The sequence below is a fragment of the Hyperoodon ampullatus genome (genome assembly GCF_949752795.1).
Source record: "Hyperoodon ampullatus genome assembly, chromosome: 6".
Classification (NCBI taxonomy): domain Eukaryota; kingdom Metazoa; phylum Chordata; class Mammalia; order Artiodactyla; family Ziphiidae; genus Hyperoodon; species Hyperoodon ampullatus.
In genome coordinates, this window is record NC_136919.1 from 12,314,518 (window position 1) to 12,339,611 (window position 25,094).

At 34.5% G+C, this 25,094-nt stretch overlaps 1 protein-coding gene across 2 annotated transcripts in view; it reads right to left on the bottom strand.

Annotated features, from left to right (window-relative positions):
- RABGAP1 (RAB GTPase activating protein 1) overlaps positions 1-25,094 on the bottom strand; it is a gene marked incomplete at both ends in the record, with an annotated part of 135,449 nt that overhangs the window by 90,598 nt on the left and 19,757 nt on the right. Inside the window, 8 exons of one of the 2 annotated variants that reach the window (XM_079706061.1) lie at positions 6,178-6,347; positions 6,980-7,082; positions 7,755-7,821; positions 8,207-8,317; positions 12,425-12,582; positions 13,149-13,323; positions 16,185-16,389; positions 17,417-17,651. In XM_079706061.1, the coding sequence (XP_079562187.1) occupies positions 6,178-6,347; positions 6,980-7,082; positions 7,755-7,821; positions 8,207-8,317; positions 12,425-12,582; positions 13,149-13,323; positions 16,185-16,389; positions 17,417-17,651 (1,224 nt within the window). Of the gene's footprint in view, positions 1-6,177; positions 6,348-6,970; positions 7,083-7,754; positions 7,822-8,206; positions 8,318-12,424; positions 12,583-13,148; positions 13,324-16,184; positions 16,390-17,416; positions 17,652-25,094 lie in introns of both variants that reach the window. The other variant, XM_079706060.1, reaches the window with a different exon arrangement.

Here is a 25,094-nt window from a genome sequence, read left to right on the forward strand (position 1 = left end):
AAGACCTAAGAGTATACATTTTTATGTAATTTTCACTTTTGTAGCATGTAAGTATTTTAAATATTCAAAAAATAAATTAAACCAAAAAGGAAAATACCCCAAGCTCCCAAATCGAAAATATGAAAATAAATCTAATTATACGTCAAATGGTAACAGAACTACAACGAAAAGAAAATATTCTAGCTAACTTTTGAACAGTACTGATTTTATTGAATATAATCTTATTAGAACATGTTCAAAGGACAAAAAGAGGTTCCACAAAATCTTAAACTTCACTCAACAGTTTTAATATTAATTGCAATACTGATTTTTTGAATGAGTGGGAAACTAATGGGAATTTAAAACTATACAAATAATTTCGTATTATATACCTGTAGTTTTTACATACACAGAATGAGAAACATGAAAAAATACACAGGTATTGCAGTTATATTAATAGCTATTTCTCCCCCAAATTTGTTTAAGCATCTATGGAAAAGGTCGAATAGACTAAATATTTTGGAAACTTTTTCATTTAGATGTTTACATTTTTAAAGTATATATTGATTTTAAAATATGGGTTTTATTTCCAATTGAAAGAAACGTGTATAACATAAGTTGTACATAAATTGCAGTGTGACATTATGTATATTTTAGAAATGGTGCAAGTTTATTAACTGATGTTTAATTATCCTCATCAGTTAACTGTATTAATTAAAATATAAGTTTGTCCTCACTGGAATTTTAAACAACTGAAATTTATGTTTTGTAAGCCCATATAATAGTACCTTTTCTCAACAGACATTTTACAAGTTTATAAAATTTTGTTATAAATTTACCAGGAGCAATAAAATAAACATCACTTATTATGGGTGTTTCCTACAATACTGATATTTTTTAACTCTTTGATAAAGTAGGATAAAGCAAATAACTTAAATTTATTATTTTTATTTAAATATTCAATATTAATAAACATATACATGTATAAGAAAAGAAAAAACCCTGTAATGTTTAATTACTATTAAAAATATGTGAATGAACTCAACTGATTCAGGCAGGGATCATCAATGAATGCTAAAACCATTAGTTAGAAAGGTGCCGAGGAACAGGATATTTGGAAGTTGCCAAAGTACCACCTCAAAGATGATTTGCTAAATGCAAAAAGAAAAATCTACTTTTACAAAGGAGAAATCCAGTAGTCACCATCTTAACCAAGTGATCATACTTCCCAGGAATAGTTGAACCTGTGCCTCCTGATTTAGCAGTTGAAGAGCTCTGGTACAGAAAGCATTTTCTATCTTGAGAGGTACAGTGGTGTACTGCATACATGTGAATGTGCCTGTGTGTACATACATACATACACACACACACACACACACACACACACACACACACACACAGCAAATACACAAAGAGACAGAAGCTCGGGTTTCTAGTACGGATGGTTATACAAATTACTTGTCTATATGACACTGGCCACATCACTTAGTCTTTCAGACATCAGCTTCTTCATTTATAAAATTTTATTTATAAAATAAAATAAAACATTTTAAGACCCCTACAGTGTCTTTAGCAATGAAAATTCTATAATTCTATAATTTTAAGAATTTAAGAATGATTAGTTGGTCTTTTATTCACCTTATGTTACTGTTGGAAAATCTAGTCTTTAGACCATTTCCTCCTCTTTCATTCCCCACTAATTTTAAAAGTTTCTCTAATATGGTGCCATCTTAATATAGGAGTCCCCACAGTTGGGAAGGCTTCCAGGCTAAAAAGGAGTTACTGAGTCACCAGATAATTTTAGTGAAAGGAAAAAGAATCAATTTTTAAATATGTATTTTTAATAACATTTCTATAATTGTTTTCCCATACGTTCAGCAATGAACAGAAACTATATACTGAATGTTTAAAATATTTGGCCTGTAGCAGTGTTTCCTTTTCTGTCTAATGAGAACTGCAAAGAGGTTAAAATTTTAAATTATGCTTAATTTGACTGAAGTAAATCCCGAAAATACTCTTACAGAAATAAAGACAAAAGAAGGATGTTTCTTTGGAAAGAACCCTGGCTGAGACTCTAGGAAGGCTTAGGTATGAATCTTGCCCACACGATAGCCCATAAAATCTATTTTACGTCTTTGGATCTATAAAATGTAAACACTATCCTCACTGGATCACTATGAAAATTACGTAAGACAGGAAAAGTGAAAGTAGCTAGTCCAGTGATTGCCACAGGAGGGCCTCAGTTAGTGGTAACTGCTATTAATTTTTAAAGCCATGAACGTAAAGGAGGAAATAAGTAAACTTAGTTTATTATGTTGCAAGGGATGAGAATTAACAGTGCCCTAAGTGCACTAAGACAAAAAAAAAAAGCTGTTCTAATTCTTCATACTGCCTCTCTCCTTTCCCCCTGACTACCCCTCACACCCACCCCCAAGACATACAAATAAGGAGAAAAATGAGAGATTATTCTCAGGAATTCCCTGCCCTCCTCCCAGCTTCCACATATAAACTTCAGCTTTTTGCAAAGAAAATACTGACAACTCAGCCTATGTTTAGCTTGTAACTTTTAACAGAGAGTCTAGAATAGTCTATCAGGCTATGTTTCAGGCATATATCTGTTTTTGGCTAGTCTACCCTGACAAGTCATTTGTTAGCCTAATTAGATACATTATTCTAAATCAAACCACAGAAGAAATATTCCTGTAAACCCATGCAATATTTGAATCACGGCTGTATAACATAAGACCTCAAGGGAAAAGCAAGATCACGGTAATCTTACTTATGTTCACTGAGATAAGATTAAAGAAACAGAATTCTAATTAAAGAGAATTTTTTTACATACAAATTTATACTAAAATATATTATACAATTAATTTGTTTGCTAACTCTTACTCTAGAAACTATTAAGAATCATTTCCACCCATTCCCTAAACTTGTAAAATAATGCTTGTAAATTGGTTTTCTTTCTGAAGCATTCTTCCCCTGGGGCTAATCTACTAAATAATCGATGCTGTTCTGATTTCATGACTTAAGTGTTTTTGCTGTCCCACTGATGTCCCTCTCAATAATAAGAGCTAAAATGCATGAAGAACATACTATGTGCTAGGAACTATTCCAAGTACGTTGTACAGTTTTTCACTTAATGTCACAATAACACTATGAGGAAGATTCTATCACTGCCATTTCACAGCTGAGTAAACTGAGGCTGAGAGAGTTGAAGGAACTTGCTCAAAGTCATAAAACTAGTCAATGGTAAGATCCATGGACTCTGACTCAAAAGCGAAGTTCTAGATGATAATCCTACGCTAATCCTTTGCTCCTGTCATAGTGAAGAACTGGGAGAACAATGCTAAGGAAACCCAGATTTACTTTGTCTCTTAAGATAACACTGAAAAGAAATCTCTATTCCTGTTCTGCTTGCTACCTTTTTCTAACTATAACCAAAAGGGCTAACTTGGACACACTGGAACTAAAATATTTATTGCTACAGAAAAGTATATTCAAGTAAATCCACATACAACACTATAATCTTGTATAATGGAATTTCAGAGTTACATGAAATAAAATTAATTCATAAGTATTTATTAAGAACTATTATGTTCTAGATGCTTGGGATAAATCAGTGAACAAGTCAGATTAGAAATATTGCCTTAGTAGAGATTTCTTATATGAAAAATAGGTAATAATCAAAATTAAAAGAAGTATATTTTGCAGTATGTTGGAAACTAACACCCCTGTAAAAAAAATTAAAAATATATCAATGGGAAGGGAATCAGCAGTACCAGTGGATAATCAGGAAAACTGCAGTGTTAAATGGGGGTGGTCATCAGTTGCTAAGAAGTAAATCTAAGCAAAGACCTGAAGAAAATGAGGACTTGAAGGAGGTGAATAATAGCAAGTGGGATGCAGGGGAAGAGAATTTTAGGTAGAAGGAACAGTTGATAGCAAAGGCCCTAAGAGCACGGTTAGAGCAAAGGAAGCAAGTAAGAAGTAAAAGAGAGGAATTCGTTTATAACGTAATAGGCAGCAGATCACATAGAGTCTTACAACCTACTAGAAGGACTTAGAATTTTATGGAGTAAAATAGGATTGGAAAATTTTGGCAGAAAGATGACGTGATTTGATGTTAGGCTGCTATACTGAGAATATATCAAAAGGTGACAAAAATAGAAATAGGGAGATGAGTGAAAAGGCTACTCCAATAATCTAGGTGAAAACAATGATTCAGATGAAGTTAATGTAATCTAGGTGGTTAAGAAGTAGTCAGCTTCTAGATATGTTTTAAAAGAAAACAGAATTTCTTGACAGACTGGATATGGGGTGTGAAAAATAAGAGTCAAATTCTTGGCCTAAGCAACTACTAGGAGAAGATGCCCATCAACTGAGGTGGTAAGGACAGGTAGGTAGAGCATTTTAGGAGTGAGGGATGAGATAATGACACCTTTTCGGACATGGTAAATTTGAGATGTCCTGAAGGTTAAGTGAAAGAGGGGTATTTAACGAGGAGGGAGTTAATCATCTATATCAAATGCTCCTGACACATCACTAAGACAAAGACTCAGACTGACCACTGGATTTAGCAATTTAGGTCACTACGAACTTTATTACTTTCAAGGAGTTTTGCTACAAAGGCAGGCAAAGAAAGGAACAATACGTAGAGGGGCAACCGGGGCCAAAAAAAAAAAAAAAAGCCAGAAGAAGGGAACAGAAATTTTATCTGCTGCCCACCACAGGAAAGACAGAGTACAGAGTTTGACTTTGACCAAATTAACTGATATATATATTTTTTACATTTGTAACATATCGTCTCTGCAGTCTAGCATTTAAAGTGTCTAATATATAATCCTAAATTACTGGACAAAGAAACATGAAAATGTGGCTCACTAGACATTAGATTTAGCAGCCCAAGATTTTTAAAGTAACTATATTACAATTATGCTCAAGAATATAAAAGAACATCTGCTTAAAATAAAGATCAAAAAAGCAATCTCACAAGAAACAGAAATTATTAAAAAAAGAACCAAATGGACATTCCAGGAAAAAAACAAGATCTGAAATTTAAAAAAAACTCATTGAATGGGGTTAACAACAGATTGGAGATGATGAAAGAGTCAAGCGAACTTTAAGATAGGTCAACAGAAAGTATCCTATCTGAAGAAAAAATCAAAAAATATTTGGAAAAATAAACAGAACCCCAGAGATCTGTGGGATAGTATCAAAAGGTCAAAAATATGTATGACTGGAATCCCTTAAGGAGAGAGAAGAGAGATGGAGCAGGGAAAAAAGTTGGAAGAAATAATGGGTCAGAATTTCCCCAAAAATGGTAAAAAAAAAAAAAAAAAAAAACCCATAAATTTAAAAATTCATGAAGCCCAGCTAATCTCAAGACAAACAGAAAGAAAAAGCATACCTAAGCACATCATAGATAAAGGTCTAAAAACCAAAGATAAAAAATAATATCAAAAGCAGCCAGAGAAAATGACCCATTACAAAGAGAGGAACAACAATATAAATGCATGCTGACTTCTCACCAAAAACAATGAGAGGGACTTCCCTGGTGGTACAGTGGATAAGACTCCGCACTCCCAATTCAGGGGGCCAGGGTTCGATCCCTGGTCAGGAAACTAGATCCCACATGCATGCCCCAACTAAGAGTTCACATGCCACAACTAAGGAGCCTGCATGCCACAACTAAGGAGCCAGCCTGATGCAACTAAGACCCAGTGCAACCAAATAAATTAAAAAAAAAAAAAAAGAACATACTTACTTAAAAAAAAAAAATGAGAACCACAAGACTGTGGGATGACATATTTAAGTGCTGAAAGTAAAAAAACTGTCAATCCCGAACCCTATACCCAGTGAAAATATCCTACTGGAATAAAAGTGAAATAAAGATTTTCAGATAAAGAAATCTAAGAGTTATGTCTCTAACAGATCTCCACTAAAAGAAATCCTAAAAGAAGTTCTTCAGGTTAAAGGCAAGTGAGACTAGATGGAAACTTGGTTCTTCAGGAAGAAGTGAAGAGCAACAAAAATGATAAATAGGTGGGTAAAAATAAAAGACAATTTTCCTCTCACTATATTTAAAATACATATAACTATTTAAAGATCTAACTGGACAGCTTGGATTAATGATAAATCAGCCTCAGAAGTAACTTCTCTTGTTTTCCCGTCTATATTTATAGAAAAGTACAGTACCTGTTTTAGTTTCAAAAAGAAATTTTCAGTAGTACTACGTTTGCTGAAGGGCCAGAATAATCTTTCATTAGGTGAGCAAACTCGGACTTTTGTTTCTAGGAGAAAGCGAACAGGCTCCTGCACTTCTGTTATTACTAAATCAACAGCTGTGGTCATAAACAGCACTTTATCTAGGGAGAGAGAAGGCAGAAGCAAATTTTTTAAATGGAAATATAGTTGCTCATATGATTAATGTAAAAGTAATTACTTTTATTACAACTTTAAATGACATGCAGGAAGAGTATGAAACATCTTGAAAAAGGTTGTTTATGCATAGCATATCTGAAAAGCTACACAAGAAACTGGTCACAGTGGTGCTCTTTAGGGTGGGACACTGGGAACTGTGGGAAACTTTTGCTTTTCCCTAGATACCTTTGAATTTTTAACTATATGTGCATATATTATCTCTCCACAAAACAAGTAATATTTAGAAGCCTGTAAATAAATTAATTAAATTAAATATAAATGTAAATTAAAAATAAAATAAATATTTAGAAGCCTGTAAATAAAAAAATAAATACATTTTTTAAAAAGTACATAAATAGAAAAGGAAGCAGGAAAAGGAAAAAATGAAGAAAGGAGAGGGAGGAAAAAATACTTTGTTTACTGGTCAAATTTAATAGTAAACTCAAAAAACTATTCAAATTCCTTTGTTTCATCAGAAGTAGGTAAACACTAAATATTTATCAAATAAGTAGTGCTAAGATTTGGGTATCTCCTTGGGACTAAAATTTCTGTTCATGATGTCAGCAATCTGCATCACCTTTAGGAGTTTCTTCATTTACAATTTGAAAATGTGGGGATTTTGGATTCCAGCTCCCAGTAATAACATAGGACTTTCCATCTGAACTTTTGCCCATAGATTCCTAAAGAAAGAGTAAAAACAACATTAATGCCAAAAAAAAAAAAAAAAACCCCCACACAACAGCTAACCACCATTCTGCTGCCTTTAAAAAAATAGGTTACAAAAATATAAGAATATGAAACAGGATCATATATATATAAAAGTTAGGAGTATATACAAATGATTACAGTTAAAATTAAAGATGTGCCAATTATTTATGCAACTGCTCCTGAAAAGTTATACATAAAGTAAATGCTTGCAAATCATATCAAACCGTACAGACACTAGGGAAATTTACTACCTAAACCTATGTTGAATTCTTCTGTCAACTGAGTAATTACTACATAAATTTAGTTATGAAAATAAAGGTTTTCATATAATAGCAACAATATGAACACCACCTAGTTTTATAAAGCTCATGATAGTTTGCAAATAACTCTCACAAAATGTCTGCTTTGATTCCCACATCAACCCTACATGATAAACAAGAATTATTCACTATTACACTATCAAGAAACTGAGACAGACTAAGTAGCTCTAAGATCAGACTAGTAAACAGCAAGTAGGAAATAAGGAAATTCCCTTATCTTTGTTTATTGCTTCATAAATGTGCTTTAACCTTAGATTTGGTGAAACAACCTTTACAGAGGAAATAGTGTATAAACTTAAAAAAAAAAAAAAAAGCAATCCTTACCAAATCTAACAAGTGCATGTCACTATTTCGTACATCTTTTCCTGGGCTAAGAAGAAGACCAAAACACCTGCAAAAAAAGAACTGACATAAATCTGGAAAAGAGACTACAGAAAGATGTTTAAATTAGATCACTTTAAAAAAATTCTTATTGATAGAAAAAAGGACATATTAAAATTATCAATAAAATAGCATTACCAATATCATCTTTATTTCTTTGAGATAAACAAATTTTATGTTTGCCTTGTGTTATCACATAGTTGAGATCAACATATCAACTGAAGATTTATGAGAGATAATTCAAAATGAATGAAGTATTCACTTTAATGAACAAAAGAATTCTTCAGGGAACAAAATATTTTGCAAATACATTTTTGAATACAGTATATGACTGCTCCACTAGACTGACAAAAACTAAAATTTATATTTAAGCCAAACTTACTAAAAATGTTTACCTTTCAATGGCAAGTTCCTTATTAGTTGTTTGTTGCACATAGATGACAATCTTTTTATCAATTCCTTGGCGTAGTTTAAAGCATTGTCTGTCTTTATCTTTAGGAACTGCACTGTAGAACAACATGTTTCATTAATTTTGCAAAGCACTTTCTCATAACATACACCAGAACAATTTTTGTTATGATTTGAAAATCAGGCACTGAAAAGAATCAGATTTAATTCTTTTCTATGCCTGGTATTCAAATCATAACAGATATTTAAAAATCATCATCTGCCTCTTGATACGAAAATATCATCATTACTATATGCAATCCACTAAACCATTATAGTAACCATTTATAAAAGCTACAAAACCACTCTTATGACCCCTAAAACATGGCTCTAGTTTTTTCTTTTTTGTTGCTGTGAAAATTAAATTAGATATTTATAAAACTCCAAGGCACTCAAAAAATGTTAGTTTTTTTCACTTTCTATTTAGTCACTGTTTTTAACAAATAAATTATTCATGCCTTATTTGTTTAAATATATAATGAAGAAAAGATACTTAATTATATAGATGCTTTGAATTTCAAAACAAGGTGCTTTCAAAAAACAAGAAATGAGGAAGATATAGCCAACAGTAAGCTGTTGCCTAATTCTTCCCTTAAGCAGTAATAACCTTACTGTAAGCATGTGTAATAACTATAAAAATAACATTAATGATGCAGTTAAACATCACCTTAAGAAAACAGTTGAAAATATTCTCTAAATGACAGTTTACCAAAATAATCCCCTGGTCTCCCACCCACCACTTTCTCTAGCTCCTTTTTTCTCAAAGGCTTACAAATCTGCTACAGCAATCAGCCAATATACAGCAAATCTAAATTGTGCCTTATTACTGTACAACTTTAACATAATAGCAATAGAACCACTAGAAGATAATACAAAAGGCTACATGAGAGCTCTGAGTACCTACTCAAACTAAAAATTGGCTCTGAAGAAATAAAATTAGTTTGAATCCCATCTGCACTACTACACCAGTAACCAATTCAAGAACATGTGATAATGCTGAGATTAGAAAATCAAAGAATCTTAGCGTAAGAGTCTAAAAATGACAAACGTGCAAGAAAAACTTCTGCATACCAAACTGTTAAATATTTGTGGCTGACAGAATTTTCACCTATGAGGATATTGACAGGTCTCAGTTTTTAATTTATATTAGATACACTAGTCTCTATGTTCTGTGGATATTTAAGTATAAATTAATATAATCTCATCTCTCAGCAGTATTTAAAACAACAACAGTGGAAATAAAGTTATCACTGGTGTCCTGAGTCTGAAGGGCAAGGAAAAGCTACATTAATAGGAAGCAGGGTGGAGAGTATAAGCAGTGGAAGTTCACTTCACTGATGTCGGGGGGTCTAGACTGTATTTCTGGTCTTATCACTATCATTGAACGGATCCAACCAAGTAATTTTACATTTAATTCCTATTGTGTACATTAAGAAACAGACATCCAGGTTATCTTCCCTGGCTTTCTTTACCTATAAAATAAGGACAATATCAAATGGGGTACTTTGTAGATTAAATAAGATCAGAAAGAAGTGTTTTCAATGATATAAATGAAAATGCTCCATTTTCCTAAGGGCTAAACTGAAATGCAGGTTTCTAATTTTAATAATATAAAGATTATACTTTTTCAGGAATGAAAAGAAGAGCACTAATTCTTGCCATGGCACTTGGTCTATATTCATGCTATGGCGAAACCACAATCTATCTTGTACTATGGCTAACTATATATACGTATATTTTTTAAATAGGTGGTAAGTCATATGGGTATACCATTGCATCTTTTTTTAGGTATAACTGACATACAACATTAGTTTCAGGTTTACAACATAACGATTTGATATTTGTATATATTGTGAAATGCATCGTATTTTAACCATTCTATTCTGGTCAACATTTAATTTCCACTTTTTAATTTTGCTATTATTGTGTTAAGGGGAATGTTCATGCTGATAACTCTTTTGGCACTGCAATGATTGTTTCTGTAAATTCCTAGACATACTACAGAATCACTGGATGAAAGGAACTGCATTTGAAAAGTTCAAATCTGACGAAGAAAGGCATACTTGTCAATGATTTCATCAGTGTATGAGGTCACACAACACTATTTTCTACTGTAACTATAAATTCAGGAAAACAATGCAACAAAAAGATAACAAAGCCCTAACAAATGTGAAAAACAAATGACCATCCAGGGGTTTTCTGTATAGCATTTCCTTGCTATACAGGTGAACAGACCAGGGATATTTGTGATCATTACCTTTCTACTTAGAATATACCTGATCTCAGAAGGAGGAGAAATTATCCTAGTGCTTCTCTTCTGAGAGATCTTAGAAATCTTTCCTATTCATAACTGGGGTTTATAAATGATCTACATAAATATTTTTAATAAAGGGAAAAAACTATTTAAACAAACTTCTGGGGGGCTTCCCTGGTGGCGCAGTGGTTGAGAGTCCGCCTGCCGATGCAGGGGACACGGGTTCGTGCCCCGGTCTGGGAGGATCCCATATGCCGCGGAGCGGCTGGGCCCGTGAGCCGTGGCCACTGGGCCTGTGCTCCGGAGCCTGTGCTCCGCAAGGGGAGAGGCCACAACAGTGAGAGGCCCGCCTACCGCAAAAAAAAAAAAAATAAATAAACAAACTTCTGTTTCTTAAAAAGGAAAAAAATTATTACAAGGTTTATAGATTACAGTTTCTACTTCCCAGTACAGGAATGCATACTGCAGAAAGCACCACATCACAGTGTTGCTGTGAGAACAGAAATATAGCTATTAAGAAAGCATAGAGCACAAGGCCTCACACTTTATTGTACAAATCAAAGTTGAAGTTGCATTGTACACTAAATTGGCCACCAGATGGCATGACAATTCCAAAGTCTCTTGAGGGAGAGCAAAGGTTATCAGTTTTTCAAACAAACAGACCAATCACTGTGCTTTTTAATTTAAAAGCAAGATATTAGATATCATTCATATTTTGATGGAATTTCATTTTACCCATTTTATGAGGTAGTCATGGAGGAAAGAAACTTCTATATGCAACTACTGATTATGATCCCAAGTGGCACCCATTTTGTGATATGGGCTATAGAGAAAAAAAAAAAAAGTCAATCATCTTGCAACCATAATATTTTAAAGTTATAAAAGACTTTAGAGTCTAGCCACTTCATTTTATAAATAAGGAAACTAATATCAGGAGATATAAAGAAACTTGGAAAAGGTCACACTGTTAATGGTAGCAATAAGTAAACTAAACCTAAGTTTTAATTTCTATTCCAGGGTTATTTTCACTACTCAAAGAAGCATAATTTTACTTAAAAACCAAAACCAGTTATTTCTGACCCTCTATGTAAGGTTAGATTTCAGATACAGACCTCAATTCTCCCCTTCCAATGTGTTCAGATAAACTTTAATGGTAAAACTTGATTTCAACAGCCTTAAGACCTTTACATTATTAAAACAAATAAACCAACCAACTAACCAACCAAAACACAAAAAAAACTCCAGCAAAACAAATCTAGCTACAGATCCAGCTGACGTAGTTTCTGTCATATCTCATATCAGCAGTCAGCCAGTTACTTTGAGTCCATCTAAAAGAACATGGTAGCATGATACATTTTCCTACGTGATAATATTCACGTAGGAAAATGTATCATGCTACCAATAATATATATATATTATTGTTTATATTATATATATATTATACATATAATATATATTGTTTATATATTATTGAATATATATATTATTGTTTAAAATTCTTTAAATCTTGCCTCTACAAATTTGCCTATTTATTTTCCTTTAAACTCTACCCTACATTTAAATAGGGTACATTTAAACTACATTTAAACTCTACCCTACATTTAAATACGTGAAAACTCTACATTTTCACGTAGGAAAATGTATCATGCTACCAATAATATATATATATTATTGTTTATATTATATATATATTATTGTTTATATATTATTGAATATATATATTATTGTTTAAAATTCTTTAAATCTTGCCTCTACAAATTTGCCTATTTATTTTCCTTTAAACTCTACCCATAAAAGCAATCCTTTTATAATGTAAAAGTTACGTAATCTGACCTAGACTTTCCCTAAATCCACAGATAGTACAGCATGTTAGTACAAACTCAAATAAAAAGAATAAAATAAGATGCCCTACCTAAAATAACCTTTACCATCATCTTCTTTTATTTCTAAAGACACAGAGAAGGTAAAGATGTCACTGTCAGGAGTCTGAGGTGCAGTAGTTGCTGAGAGGGGGGTCTGCTTGGCAGAACGGCGGAAGGCAGTGGCAAAACTGTAAAGTATCCGGCTCACCTACAACCAGACATGTTAGGAAATGGGCTGTTATCACAAGAATAAAATACTTTTGTTAAGGCTGAAGGTGACCTATGTTGTTTGAGGGGAGTAATTCATCTTTCCTCCATTGATTTCTTTTGATAAATTATCTAATTTATTAGACCTATAAAGCAAGCAACACTAAAAATGGTCAGAGAAGAGCCTTTAAAAAAGAAGTGGTTGTGAATCTGAAAGATGATTTCCAAACTTGTTAGGAATTACTTGAATGTATTTATTATAATAAAAATAATCCTACAAGTTTAGCTCTAAAAGAATGGTTTGCAAATACGTCATTGCTAGAACCAAGATGCCTATTTAACCCAATTAAGCAGCAGTCAATTGGTCTCCTCCAACACTCTTAACAACGAGGTTCTGGTTGACCAAACTTTTAGTTTATTTACATTTCAGCCCATCCAGCTGAAATAAACAGTAGCAGAGAATTTCATTTGGCTTATAAATGACGATAATAAATACTATAACCATTTCAATGTAGTGAGGGTACAGATGAAGTTTCATCTGCAGACAGTTCCCTCTTAAGTACTTACAGCTTCTTGTATTTCACACCGGAAGACATGTATTCTGAAGAGCTCTGCATTGAAATGACTTTCAGTGAAAGCAAAACAGTCGCTCTCAGGAGTTCCATCATGCCCTCGAACACAGAAGAGGATTTTGTAGATAGGGTAGTTTGCTATTTCAGTGTTTGTCTGAGGATCTAAAAGTCTGCTCAGAGAAAAAGATATAAAGAGATTAGAGGGACTGTAGACTATTTTCACTACATCCATATTATGATTCAAGACTCATCTTTCTAGCAAAAAGATTATATAATCCATTTTTGGTATGTTAATCATATTAATCTTAAGTCTTGATAAGTAAGTCATATGTGAATTCTTAAAGTTACTGATTACACAATTCCATGATACTAAAAACTACATAACCCCATGTTTTAGGGAGGCAATCAGGAAAGCATAAACAGTATCAATAAGTATGTTTCTTATATAGTCTGAAACTAAATAAAGATAATGGGTAAATCAGAATACCAAAATAGATCATCAAAGCTGTGCTTCTCATTATCTCCTAAAAGAATGACCTAATCTGCTTTATTATTTTAAAAAATAAAAAGGTGATGTGCTTTCTCAGAGTGAAACATGTTCTTTTGCTTCATGGCAAACAAGGGAGAGAGACTGTACAAAATGTTAACACCTAAAAAAAGAAAATCATTAATAAAATCAAAAGGATGCCATTCACTGAAAATCAAAGGGATATCATTCATTCAAAAATGTATTCATTCAACAAATATTTATGTGATACCTACAACATCTCAGGCTCCATTCTGGGCACTGATGACACAGCTATGAAAGAAACTGAAAAAGAAATTATGCAATTTCAACACTGAATGGGCAGGGCCACTGATGGGAAAGCCCAGGGAATAATGGAAATACCTAAGAAGGGGACCTAATCCAAGTTCAAAGGCACTTTGATAAAGACTCTGAAAACATGGGGCAAGAGAAACTAGTTTTCTCATGTCTTTATAGAATTAAAATATATTAGAACAAAGTATAACTTCAGTTGGGGGGAATGACTATTGACTAAGAAGCACATAAAAATGAATGCGCATATAAAAATGAGTGCTAAGGAATTCCCTGATGGTTCAGTGGTTAGGACTTAGTGCTTTCACTGAGGTGGCCTGGTCAGGGAACTAAGATCCCACAAGCTGCAGTGCAGCCAAAGATAAAGAAATAAACTTTATTACAAAAAAAAAAAAAAAATGAGTGCTAAAAAAATTTTATTAAGTTTCACATTAATAAATAAAATTAAAATTAGTATTTGTGAGTCTTTGTGAAATAGTTCTTTAAATACTGAAGAGAAGGATTATATAAGCAGATAACTGGAATATTAATTAATTAACTTACTAGTACTGCTAACCATATACAGCTACAACTCTACTACCTTAAAAATCCAAAATGCTTGAGGGTGAAGAAACAGATACTCTCATACACTGCTGATAAAAGTACGAACTAGATCAATATTTCTAGATGGCTATTTGGCAATGTATCAAAACCCATAAAAATGGGCAAATCTTTGACCCAATAAGTCTACTTTCTAGGAATTGATCCTAAGGAAATACAAAAATACATAAAAATTTAGCTAAAAAATAATTTATAAGAAAATTACAGGTAAAGCACTTACATGCTCATATGATAAAAGTTTAATATTAGCTATTAGTAGTACTTTTCTCATGAAAACAACTAAAATATGTAACATTAGAGATTGGTTATTTCTGAATAGCCCATCATGTGCCATCATAAGTTAAAATTTTTAAGCATATTTACTGATATGGAAAGAGATTCACAATATAAATAAGTGAGAAAAGCATGTTACAAGATGGTATGTATTATATTATTCCACTGTTGTTAAGAATGTTGATTCTAAGTTGTATAATTATACTTGCACATATATGTAGGTATATACACACATACACAAACATATACACATACAACTATACAAAAAGGGTCTTAATAAACCAAGATGTTAACTGTTATTTACCGAAGGGAGAGTAGAAGAATATTCTCCTCATCTAAAATACGGCACAAATGAACCTATCTACAAAACAGGAACAGACTCACAGACATAGAGAGCAGACTTTTGGTTGCCAAGGGGGAGTGGGGTGAGGGAGGGAAGGACTGGGAGTGTGGGATGAGCAGGTGTAAACTATTATATAATAGGATAAATAAACAACAAGGTCCTACTGTGTAGCACAGGCAACTATATTCAATATCCTGTGATAAACCATACTGGAAAAAAATATTAAAGAAAAAAGAATGTCTATATGTGTATAACTGAGTCACTTTGCTGTACAGCAGAGATTGGCACATTGTAAATCAACTATACTTCAATAAAAAAAATTAAACTAAAAAGAGTATTTTCCTAAATTTTTGATTGTGTCATCTGATTTTTCTGAAATAAGTACGCATTTTTTATAATAAAGAAAAAGTCATTTTATTTCAGTTCTGTTCAATTCATTATTAGAGTTTTGTATTTAGCTAGCTAATATAGATATCTGACTGGCTACCTTTAATCACTGTTATCTGTTTCAGTTAGTATAAACAATAGCCATTTCAAGAGAGTTTTCTGGGCCTCAGTTTCCTCATCTTAAAAATTTAGGAACTGTACTGGAATAGTTAATATTTACCAACAGGTTTCTGTAACTTCCAAAGTCAGCATGAAATCTCATATTGAACTAATGTGTCAAGCTAGTATTTGTATTGGGGGCACATGAAAAATATAAATTGTTAGGCAGACTCTTAGGTCAACATGTTTCAATAATCCCCAAAACATTTAAATTTCTAATGTGCTACACAGAATTGGGGTGGGGAAGAGTATAAAAAACTGTTCAAACAAGTGACTATTTTTCATAAAGATCACAATCCTTGGAAGACGTGATAACTAAGTGCCAGATGAATTAAACATTGCATGAATAAAATAATTACAGATTTTGTTCACTACTGCTTCTTTCTAAAACTATAGGTCAGAAATATGATCAAACGTTATTGAATACAAACATTTCAAGAAGCTGGTCTCACCTCACAGTTCCTTCAGATACGTTCGGCACTGACAGGGTTACATCTAGTGAAATCTGACACTGGCCCCTTAAGATGGACATCATCCTTAAGGCTTCCACTTCACTCCTGGGAGCATTTACTGAGGCACAGCCTAAATAAGTTAGTTTGCTGAAAACTACACTGTCCTCATCAGCCACTGGTGTGAAAGGACTAGACCCTTCAGAATCTGAAAGAAACAATAAGGAGGTGATTATTTTCATTTTGATATTTTGTTGACACGAATATCAAGTAAAAATCTACAAGTTACATTTAGGTTCCAAAAGTGAATACTAATGAGAGAATATGCCATTGCCCCAGAAGAAATGCCCATTAAAGCCAGAAATCTCACACCAGAACTCTGTCACCAACACTAAAAATTTTAGGTATGGCTGTAGTCTCAATCCCAAATCTAAAAGGTGACCTGAGACTCAGATCTGATTTACCTTTCTGACTCCTCTAATTTGTTTTGACTTTATAATTTACATTGAGGTCAAAAATACATTTAGTATTTTACCACCCTGAAAAATCCTATCTCTGTCTTCTTTCTGATCTGCTGTTATAATTATTTTTCTCTTTCATCATTGTAGCTACTCTATCATGTTCTCTCAGTCCCCTTGCTTTCCCTTTCCCAATAAACATCTACAGTTTTAACACCCTACTTTCCCCAAAGCCTTTATAATTGCCTTTTTTCTCCTTCCTTGCTGTCTTTCAGCTCCCTTTTTTCAACTTGACAACTATTCCCGCCAAGCTATAAAGGCCTGAGGCAAACATCTCTTCACCAAGCATTATTCCTCCATTTCTCCAACACTATTCTCAAATTCCTTCTTTCCTGAAAAAAGATCCTTAAATACTCTAAGATTCCCTCAATGTCTTATAGCTACTGTTTCTCTTTCTTTGGTATAAATGACATACATTTAGAGTGGACATATGTATATGTATAACTGATTCACTTTGCTGCACACCTGAAACTAAAACAACATTGTAAATCAACTCTATCCCAATAAAAATTTTTTTTAAAATGACATACATTTAAAAGGAAATCAGAATAGTACATATATTTACTCCTCTCACATCCCCCTAAATCTAGAATCTGAAGAGTCTAGAAAACATAGATAATGGTTTTTGCTTGCTTTGAATCAAACCTAGTACAGAATGGACACTCAAATATTAAAAACAATAACCTTCAGTTATGCAAGCAATGCAGCAATCCTAACCTCCTTGTCCAGGTTTCACTGGCAGGCTCATCTCTGGTTTCTGGAGCCCTACTAATGACACAGGGTTAATGGTGGATGAAGCTGAGAGTTGATTAGAAAGAGGCCCATCTCCTTCGCCATCCAACTGTGACCTTTCCACAAGCTCCTTGTCCCCTGGCTGGTCGTCCATTGGAGGATCCATCAGCACATCTGCTAGCTCTTTTTGCAGCTGCTGTTCACTTCCATTCCCTATAATCTAAGGGTCACAAATATATGCAATCAACAAAATGAGAGAGGCCAGTACTGATTTAAATGGGTCCACATCTAGAGAAAATCATCAGCAATTCTTTTGATATATAGATATCTTCTGAATGTCTTTAAAAAACAGAATAAATCAAGATCTATAATAAATAAGAGCTGCAGCTGCTCTCTTAATTCACACAGCTTTTCATGAAAAAGTGTATAGTGAATTTGAGACTAATACCCAGAAATATATGTGATAGTCTGTCAATTTTATTAAAAGTTTTCTACAGTGTCCTAAACTAATAACAACTAAAATATTTGTAATTTTACTTGTCTGATGAGAAATAAAGCTTGTTAAGAGGAGGAGCTTCTCGGACTTGCCTGGTGGTGCAGTGGTTAAGAATCCGCCTGCCAATGGAGGGGACACGGGTTCGAGCCCTGGTCCGGGAAGATCCCACATGCCGCGGAGCAACTAAGCCCGTGCGCCACAACTACTGAGCCTGTGCTCTAGAGCCCACAAGCCACAACTACTGAGCCTGCGTGCCACAACTACTGAAGCCCGCATGCCTAGGGCCCGTGCTCCGCAACAAGAGAAGCCACCACAATGAGAAGCCCGCGCACCAAAACGAAGAGTAGCCCCCCTGCTCGCCACAACTAGAGAAAGCCCACGTGCAGCAACAACACAGCCAAAAGTAAATTAATTAATTAATTTATTTATTTAAAAAAAGAGGAAAAGCTTCTCTTATGCTTAATGAAAAGGGAAAATGTGTTTGCTTCCAAAAATTATCAGTAGAAACATAGTTATTAGGTAGTAAATCATCACATGCATTTTTACCACCCTTGCTATAAGTAAGTCTCCTGTATTTCTGAGGGAGACTTCTCTGACATAAATGGTTCTTAAAGTTCTGAGACATTTGAATAAAGCTGGGGAGATGCACGTATAAGATGACCCTGAGGAACAGAAGCATTCCTTTTCAATGTCAAGTATTTTTCTAGAGTCATGATGGTTTATTATTAGTTGCTCAACAAGGAAGTAAACAAGTGCAGAATCAAGTGGAGACTTCCCAACGCTAAGGAAAACCACAAGTGACAAAACCCAGTATTGTCACCAAATGCTTCTTCAAGAAATACTAGAAAAATTAACAAGAGAATTAATTTACGAAAAGGAAATCATGATGAAAACAAAGTGTGCTGATTTAGGAGGGTTCTGAAGACCAAAACCTGACAAAAAGTTAAAATGGGTGGGGCTATGAGATTGTTAAAGACAATGAGGTCTTCCCAGTAAAATTAAGACACAACTAGGAAGCAAAATTCCAATAACAGAGGTACTCTGGACTACTAAGGAACCCAGTTCAAACATCTTTTGTAACTCTATAAAATTCAAGCCCCTTTGGCTGTAAACTATGATTGAGAAACAGTCTTAAGTCTTTTTTGCTACATTTTCCCAAGGAAATTCTAACATGTCAGCTATTCTTGCCTTGGAAATAAGGGCCGGAGAGGTGTTCAGTCTCTGGTTTCAATGACAGCATCTGTTTTTGTGAACTTCCCTTTATATTCAGAGTTACTGCTATTGGAACTACAATTCAGTCAAATAAGTTTAACTCTTTGTTATGCCTGATCCTATACATCACAAGTGTAATCAAATTTCTTTTTTCAGAAGTTCTGCTTTCAAAAGTTTTTTAAAGCACCTAGAAAACAAACTAGAGCTTAGTTCTAATTAACCTCTTATTTTTTCAGAACTGGATAAGAAATAATGCAGGAATCACCTGCAGGAAATAAAAGATAGCCTAATTGAATCTAAACCATTGTCCAAGTGGAAGGAGAAACAACATAAGTAGGATATTTACAGCTCCCTAAAAACAGATGAAGAAGATATTAGACTCCATGTTTAAGCAATTAGTAATTATAACTGGGAAGGTTACCATTAAAGAGCAAACTAAACTGAAGACACATTTTACATGCTATGAGGTACTGTTTTTTCTTTGGTATGTAGGCTAAATAAACTCAAGTTTTCTTTTGGATAGGCTACCTCCACTGTAATATATTCATAAACCCTGAAAGAAACATGTTTATATGTTTGTCTTTTGTGTTTATACATGTTTATCTGCAGTCTTCCCTTGTTTATAAAGTCTATAAACATAACAACTGCCTTCTATTTCCTTAACTCTTCCTTAAAGAGTAGGGAAAAGTAATGCACACACACAAAAATGATTTTTAAAAGCTGCTTAAAAATAGCAACCTAACTTATGCTTTGAATAATTAGGTCCAATACAGTACTCAGCACTTACCATGTTAGATCATTTGTGCACCTTCAATCCACTTTCAAACTTAACTGTCACATAATTTAATACTTATCTCAATTAAGTTTTTTGTTTTTTAAAAGACAGTGAATTAATCTTCCCTAGGCTTATCTGGGAAACACTCAGCAATGCTTTTCAAGGTTCTCAAGCTTTGGCATGCCTAAGAATCACCTGGTGAACTTGTTGAAACACAATCTGTTGGGCCCTAACAAGAATTCCCATTCAGTAAGGCTGGGATGGGCCTGATAATTTGAATTTTTAAAAAGTTTCCAGGAGATGGTGATGCTGCTAGTCTGGAGACCATACTCTAAGAACCAACCTTAGATTAATGGTTCTTAACCATGACTAAACAACACAATTACCAATATCACCAGGGAGCATGTTAAAATTCAAATACCTGATCCTCCCTCTATCCCCTCACCTCCTACCCTAGCAACTAAATCAGTCTCAGAGATAAAGCCTTGGCATATGCATGTTCCAGAACCTCCACAGGTGATTTACAAAACAGGTGGCAGGCCAGATTAGGCCAGCAGGCTATAGTTTGTTAACCCCTCGTATAAATGAACAGCTTAAATCAGCAACTGCTTGTCTCTGACTTCTTGTCATAACAAAAATAAACTCATTATTAGCAGGGCTTTCTGTTCCTTGCTGCCAACAGCATTCCTAACAGATACCACGATGATCTCTAAAATAAATGTCGTTGCAGGTAAAGTAATCAAGACACGGTATTAGTGAAAGGACAGATAATACAGACCAAGGAAACAAAACAGAATCCAGAAATAGACCCACACATACATGGCCAATTGGTTTCAACAAAGTTGGCCAGATAATTCAACAGAGAAAGGTAATAAAATAAAACAAATGGTGGTGGAACAATTAACTTGACATCATACATATGCAAAAACATCAATCTCTTTACGTCACATACAAAATTAATGCAAAATGGACTGCAGATCTAAATGTAAATCCTAAAACTATAATATTTACAGAAGAAAACACAGGAAAAAGTCTTCATAATTCTGGGACACAAAGATTTCTTAGGACACAAAAAGTATGCATAAAAGAAAAAAATGAAATGCACTTTATTAAACTAGAAACTGCTGCTTGGAAGACACTGTTCACAGAATGAAAAGACAAGCCACAGACTTCAAGAAAATATTTACAAATCATATGTCTGAGGAAGGAATTATAACCAAAATATACACAGAATTCTTACAACTCAATAATAAAACAAGCAACCCAATTTAAAAAAAGGGTTTCACCCAAGAAGACAATGCAAATAAGCATTTGAAAGAAACTCAGTATCATTAACCATTAGGGAAACTGAAACCACAATAGGATGCCGCTATACACCTATAAGAATGGCTAAAATTAAAAACAAAACAATCCTGAAAATACCAAGGGCTGGCAAGAATGTGGAGCAACTGAATAACTCTCATACACTGCTGGTGGGAATACAAAATGGTACAGTCACTTTATGTAAATTTTATAAAGTTAAACATACACTTATCTATGACTCACTCCTAGGTGTTTACCCAAGAAAAATAAAAATACATGTCTATACAAAGACCTGTCTGTGAATGTTTATAGCAGCATTATTCATAATTGCCAAAAACTGAATACAAAGTAAATGTTTATCAGCTGGTAAATGGATAAACAAACTGCCACTGATACTAAAATAACATGGATAAATCTCAAAAGCATTATTCTAAGTAAAAGAAGTGGACACAAAAGGCTATTATATACTGTATGATTCAATTTACATGGCATTCCGGAAAAGGCAAAACTATAGAGACAGAAATCAGATAACTGATTGACAGAGGCTGGGAAGGGGAAAGATGAATGACTAAAAAGAACTATAAAGGGACTTTCTGGAGTAATGAAAATATTCTGTATCTTGACTGTGGTGGTCGTGGTGATTATGTAAGAGTTTACATTCATTCAAGTTCATAGAATTGCATACCTAAAAGGGCTGTATTTTACTGTGTGTAAATTTTACCTCAATAGACTTAAACTAGAAGGGATATTCATAGTGGGAGAGGCTATGCATGTGTGGGGGCAGAGGTTATATGGGAAATCTCTGTACCTTCCTCTCAATTTTGCTGTGAATCTAAAACTGCTCTTTTTAAAAAGACTATTTTTTTAAATAGAAAAAAAATGTGGTTTCTATGAAAGATGCAATTTGAGAACATAACTGTTCCTTTTCTCTACATGCCCCTCAAAAGGTGTTCGTCCAGGATTCTGTTCTTGGCAATAACTTCACTTTACAGATTCTCCTGTGCCATTTCATCCAATCCCAACGATACATAAACAATCCCTAACATACATCTACAACCCCTCCCTGTCTAATGGACAGACACCTTCAGCTAGATACTCCAAACTTACTGTCAAAACTGAACTCTAATTCTCTTCCTGTATCTTTAAAAAAAAATTAATGAATTGCACTACTTTCCACTCAGTTACCAAATGAAGGATTACAGTCATCCTTCACTCCTCTCATTTCCACACTACTCACAAATCCTACTGCTCCTTGCTCAACTGCCCATTTTTTTCCTCTGTCTCTCTGCATAGCTAACACCATAGGAATCTTTCACTTTACATAAGCCTACTGGAAAGGTAGTAGTTTCCCTGCCTTCTTTCTCACTCCCCTCTGACCTGTCATTCATATGGCCATTCAAATTACAAGTGCAAATCTTAGTTCTGATCAAGCACTGCCTTATTTTTATACCCTCCCATGTTTCCTCAATGTCCATAAGATAATGCCCATATTCATTACTATGTTCTATGAGTTTCTCACAACTCTGCCCAATTTACTTTTCCATCTCTTAGCTGTCACATCAAACTACTCAAACTCCCCAAGACACACCATAAACCTTCAAACATCCAGACTTTGCACAGACCATTCCCTTTCCTGGAAAGCCTTCCTCTCCTTTGCCTTTCTACTCTTAAAGACCAAGCTTAAATTCTGTTACCTCCTCTGAGAGATCTTAAGCCTGATAATATGCGGTTTAATCACTCCCTCCTTAGAGAGTGCTACCAAAATATTAGCATACTTATTTACTCCAGCATTGCTACTTGTTTTAGAGAATATTTGCTTAGTGGGCCTCTTCAACCAGGCTGGGCATTATTAGATAGCAGAGACTGTTTCTTCAATTATCTTTATATTCCCAAAGTTTCGGGTAGCTGAGGGTACAGAGTATATCTACAATACATGTTTAATGAACTGAATTTTATAAATGCCAAGAATAAAAGCCAAAGTATTCTTTTATCCAATTTGGATATTGGGTATTCTACAGATTTTGGTTTAGTGCTAGAAAAGGAAATCTGAAAGATTTATTTTAGCTTTGTTAACTACTTAAAAATAAAACAAAAATAAATACCATGTCCTATTATGAGTGGCATTAAAGTATCATTAAACCTTAACATTTTATGAGTGTCATTAAAGTTTAACATTTACCATAAGAATACTGAGCAGGACCAAACAGCATGCTACAAAACACAAACAATTGTCTTTATTTTGAAGCCCAAAAAAAGACTTCTAACTTAATTTAGCCCAAATAAAAAAGCAAAGCCGGTATGTATGGATAATACAACTAAGAATCATATTTAGATTTGTGTTCATCTCCACGTAATCTTTAAGAAGAGGAGAGGGGCTTCCCTGGTGGCACAGTGGTTGAGAGTCCGCCTGCCGATGCAGGGGACACGGGTTCGTGACCCGGTCCGGGAGGATCCCACATGCCGCGGAGCGGCTGGGCCCATGAGCCATGGCCGCTGAGCCTGCGCGTCTGGAGCCTGTGCTCCGCAACAGGAGAGGCCTCAACGGTGAGAGGCCCGCGTACCGCAAAAAAAAAAAAAAAAAAAAAAAAAAGAAGAGGAGGGGAGAGTTCTTTAAAACAGTCCTGAATTGAGAAGAAAAAAACATTAAATAGCCAAACATAGACATGAATGTTTGCAAGGACAGAGACTGTTCGGTGAATGATTTATTCATAATTCTGCTTACAAAGTAGAGTAGTGGTAAACAAAACAAAAACAAAAAACACAACTGGGACAAGAGTTGGCTTGTGGCACAACTCCAGGGGGCACCATTCACATCACAGACTATGTGAACAGCACCCCCCTGGTATTGCACAGTGTAGCTTATGCAACTGTACTTAGTAGTCCTACTTGGGCTCCACAATAAGACAGATCTGAGTTGGGGACATGCCTCTAACACTAACTCTGTTGGCTATGGACAAATTAACCTCTAGAAGCCACAACTGTCTCATCTCTAAAATGAGAATGTTGGACTTCCCCGGTGGCACAGTGGTTAAGAATCCCCTTGCCAATGCAGGGGACACGGGTTCAATCCCCAGTCCGGGAAGATCCCACATGCCGCGGAGCAGTTAAGCCCGTTCGCCACAACTACTGAGCCCACGTGCTGCGACTACTGAAGCTCATGCGCCCAGAGCCCGTGCTCCGCAACAAGAGAAGCGACTGCAACGAGAAGTCCGCGCACTGCAATGAAGAGTAGCCCCTGCTCACCGCAACTAGAGAAAGCCCGCACTCAGCAACGAAGAGCCAGCGCAGCCAAATAAATAAATAAAATGAGAATGTTAATACCTATCTCACAAGATTGTCATGGTTCAATGATTCAGTAATATGATCATTGGACACTTATTATTTACATTATAGGCAGGCACTGAATCATGTGATTTTTATAGGGATTGTCTCATTTCTCACATCACAGTACCTGCCAACTAGTAAGCATCCAATTAATATCTCCCTACCCAACACACAACTATTTCTAAATAAACTCTGGTCCACCTACTGGAGGTGAAGTTAAAAAAACAAATAATAACTTAAAAAAAAGTAGTTCTTCCACTTTCCTTGGTCCAAAGGAAACTAAGAACACACCCACTATTTATGTGCAAAAGAAGCATTACTGGAATAACATCTGTCCTTTCTAAATAATATCAAATAAAGGTAATAACTTGAATGGTAGAATTGGCTACAAGCCCATTTCCTTGAGAGCAAAACTGCATTTATGGAATCAAAGGACAAAATGTTCCAAAGGCAATATCCAGTCATTTCCTGGTGTTAATTTTCTGCTTCTAACTTTATAGCTCCTGTTTCCCTTCACTGCAACAATACCAACTAGGCTCTACTTGATTTACCAG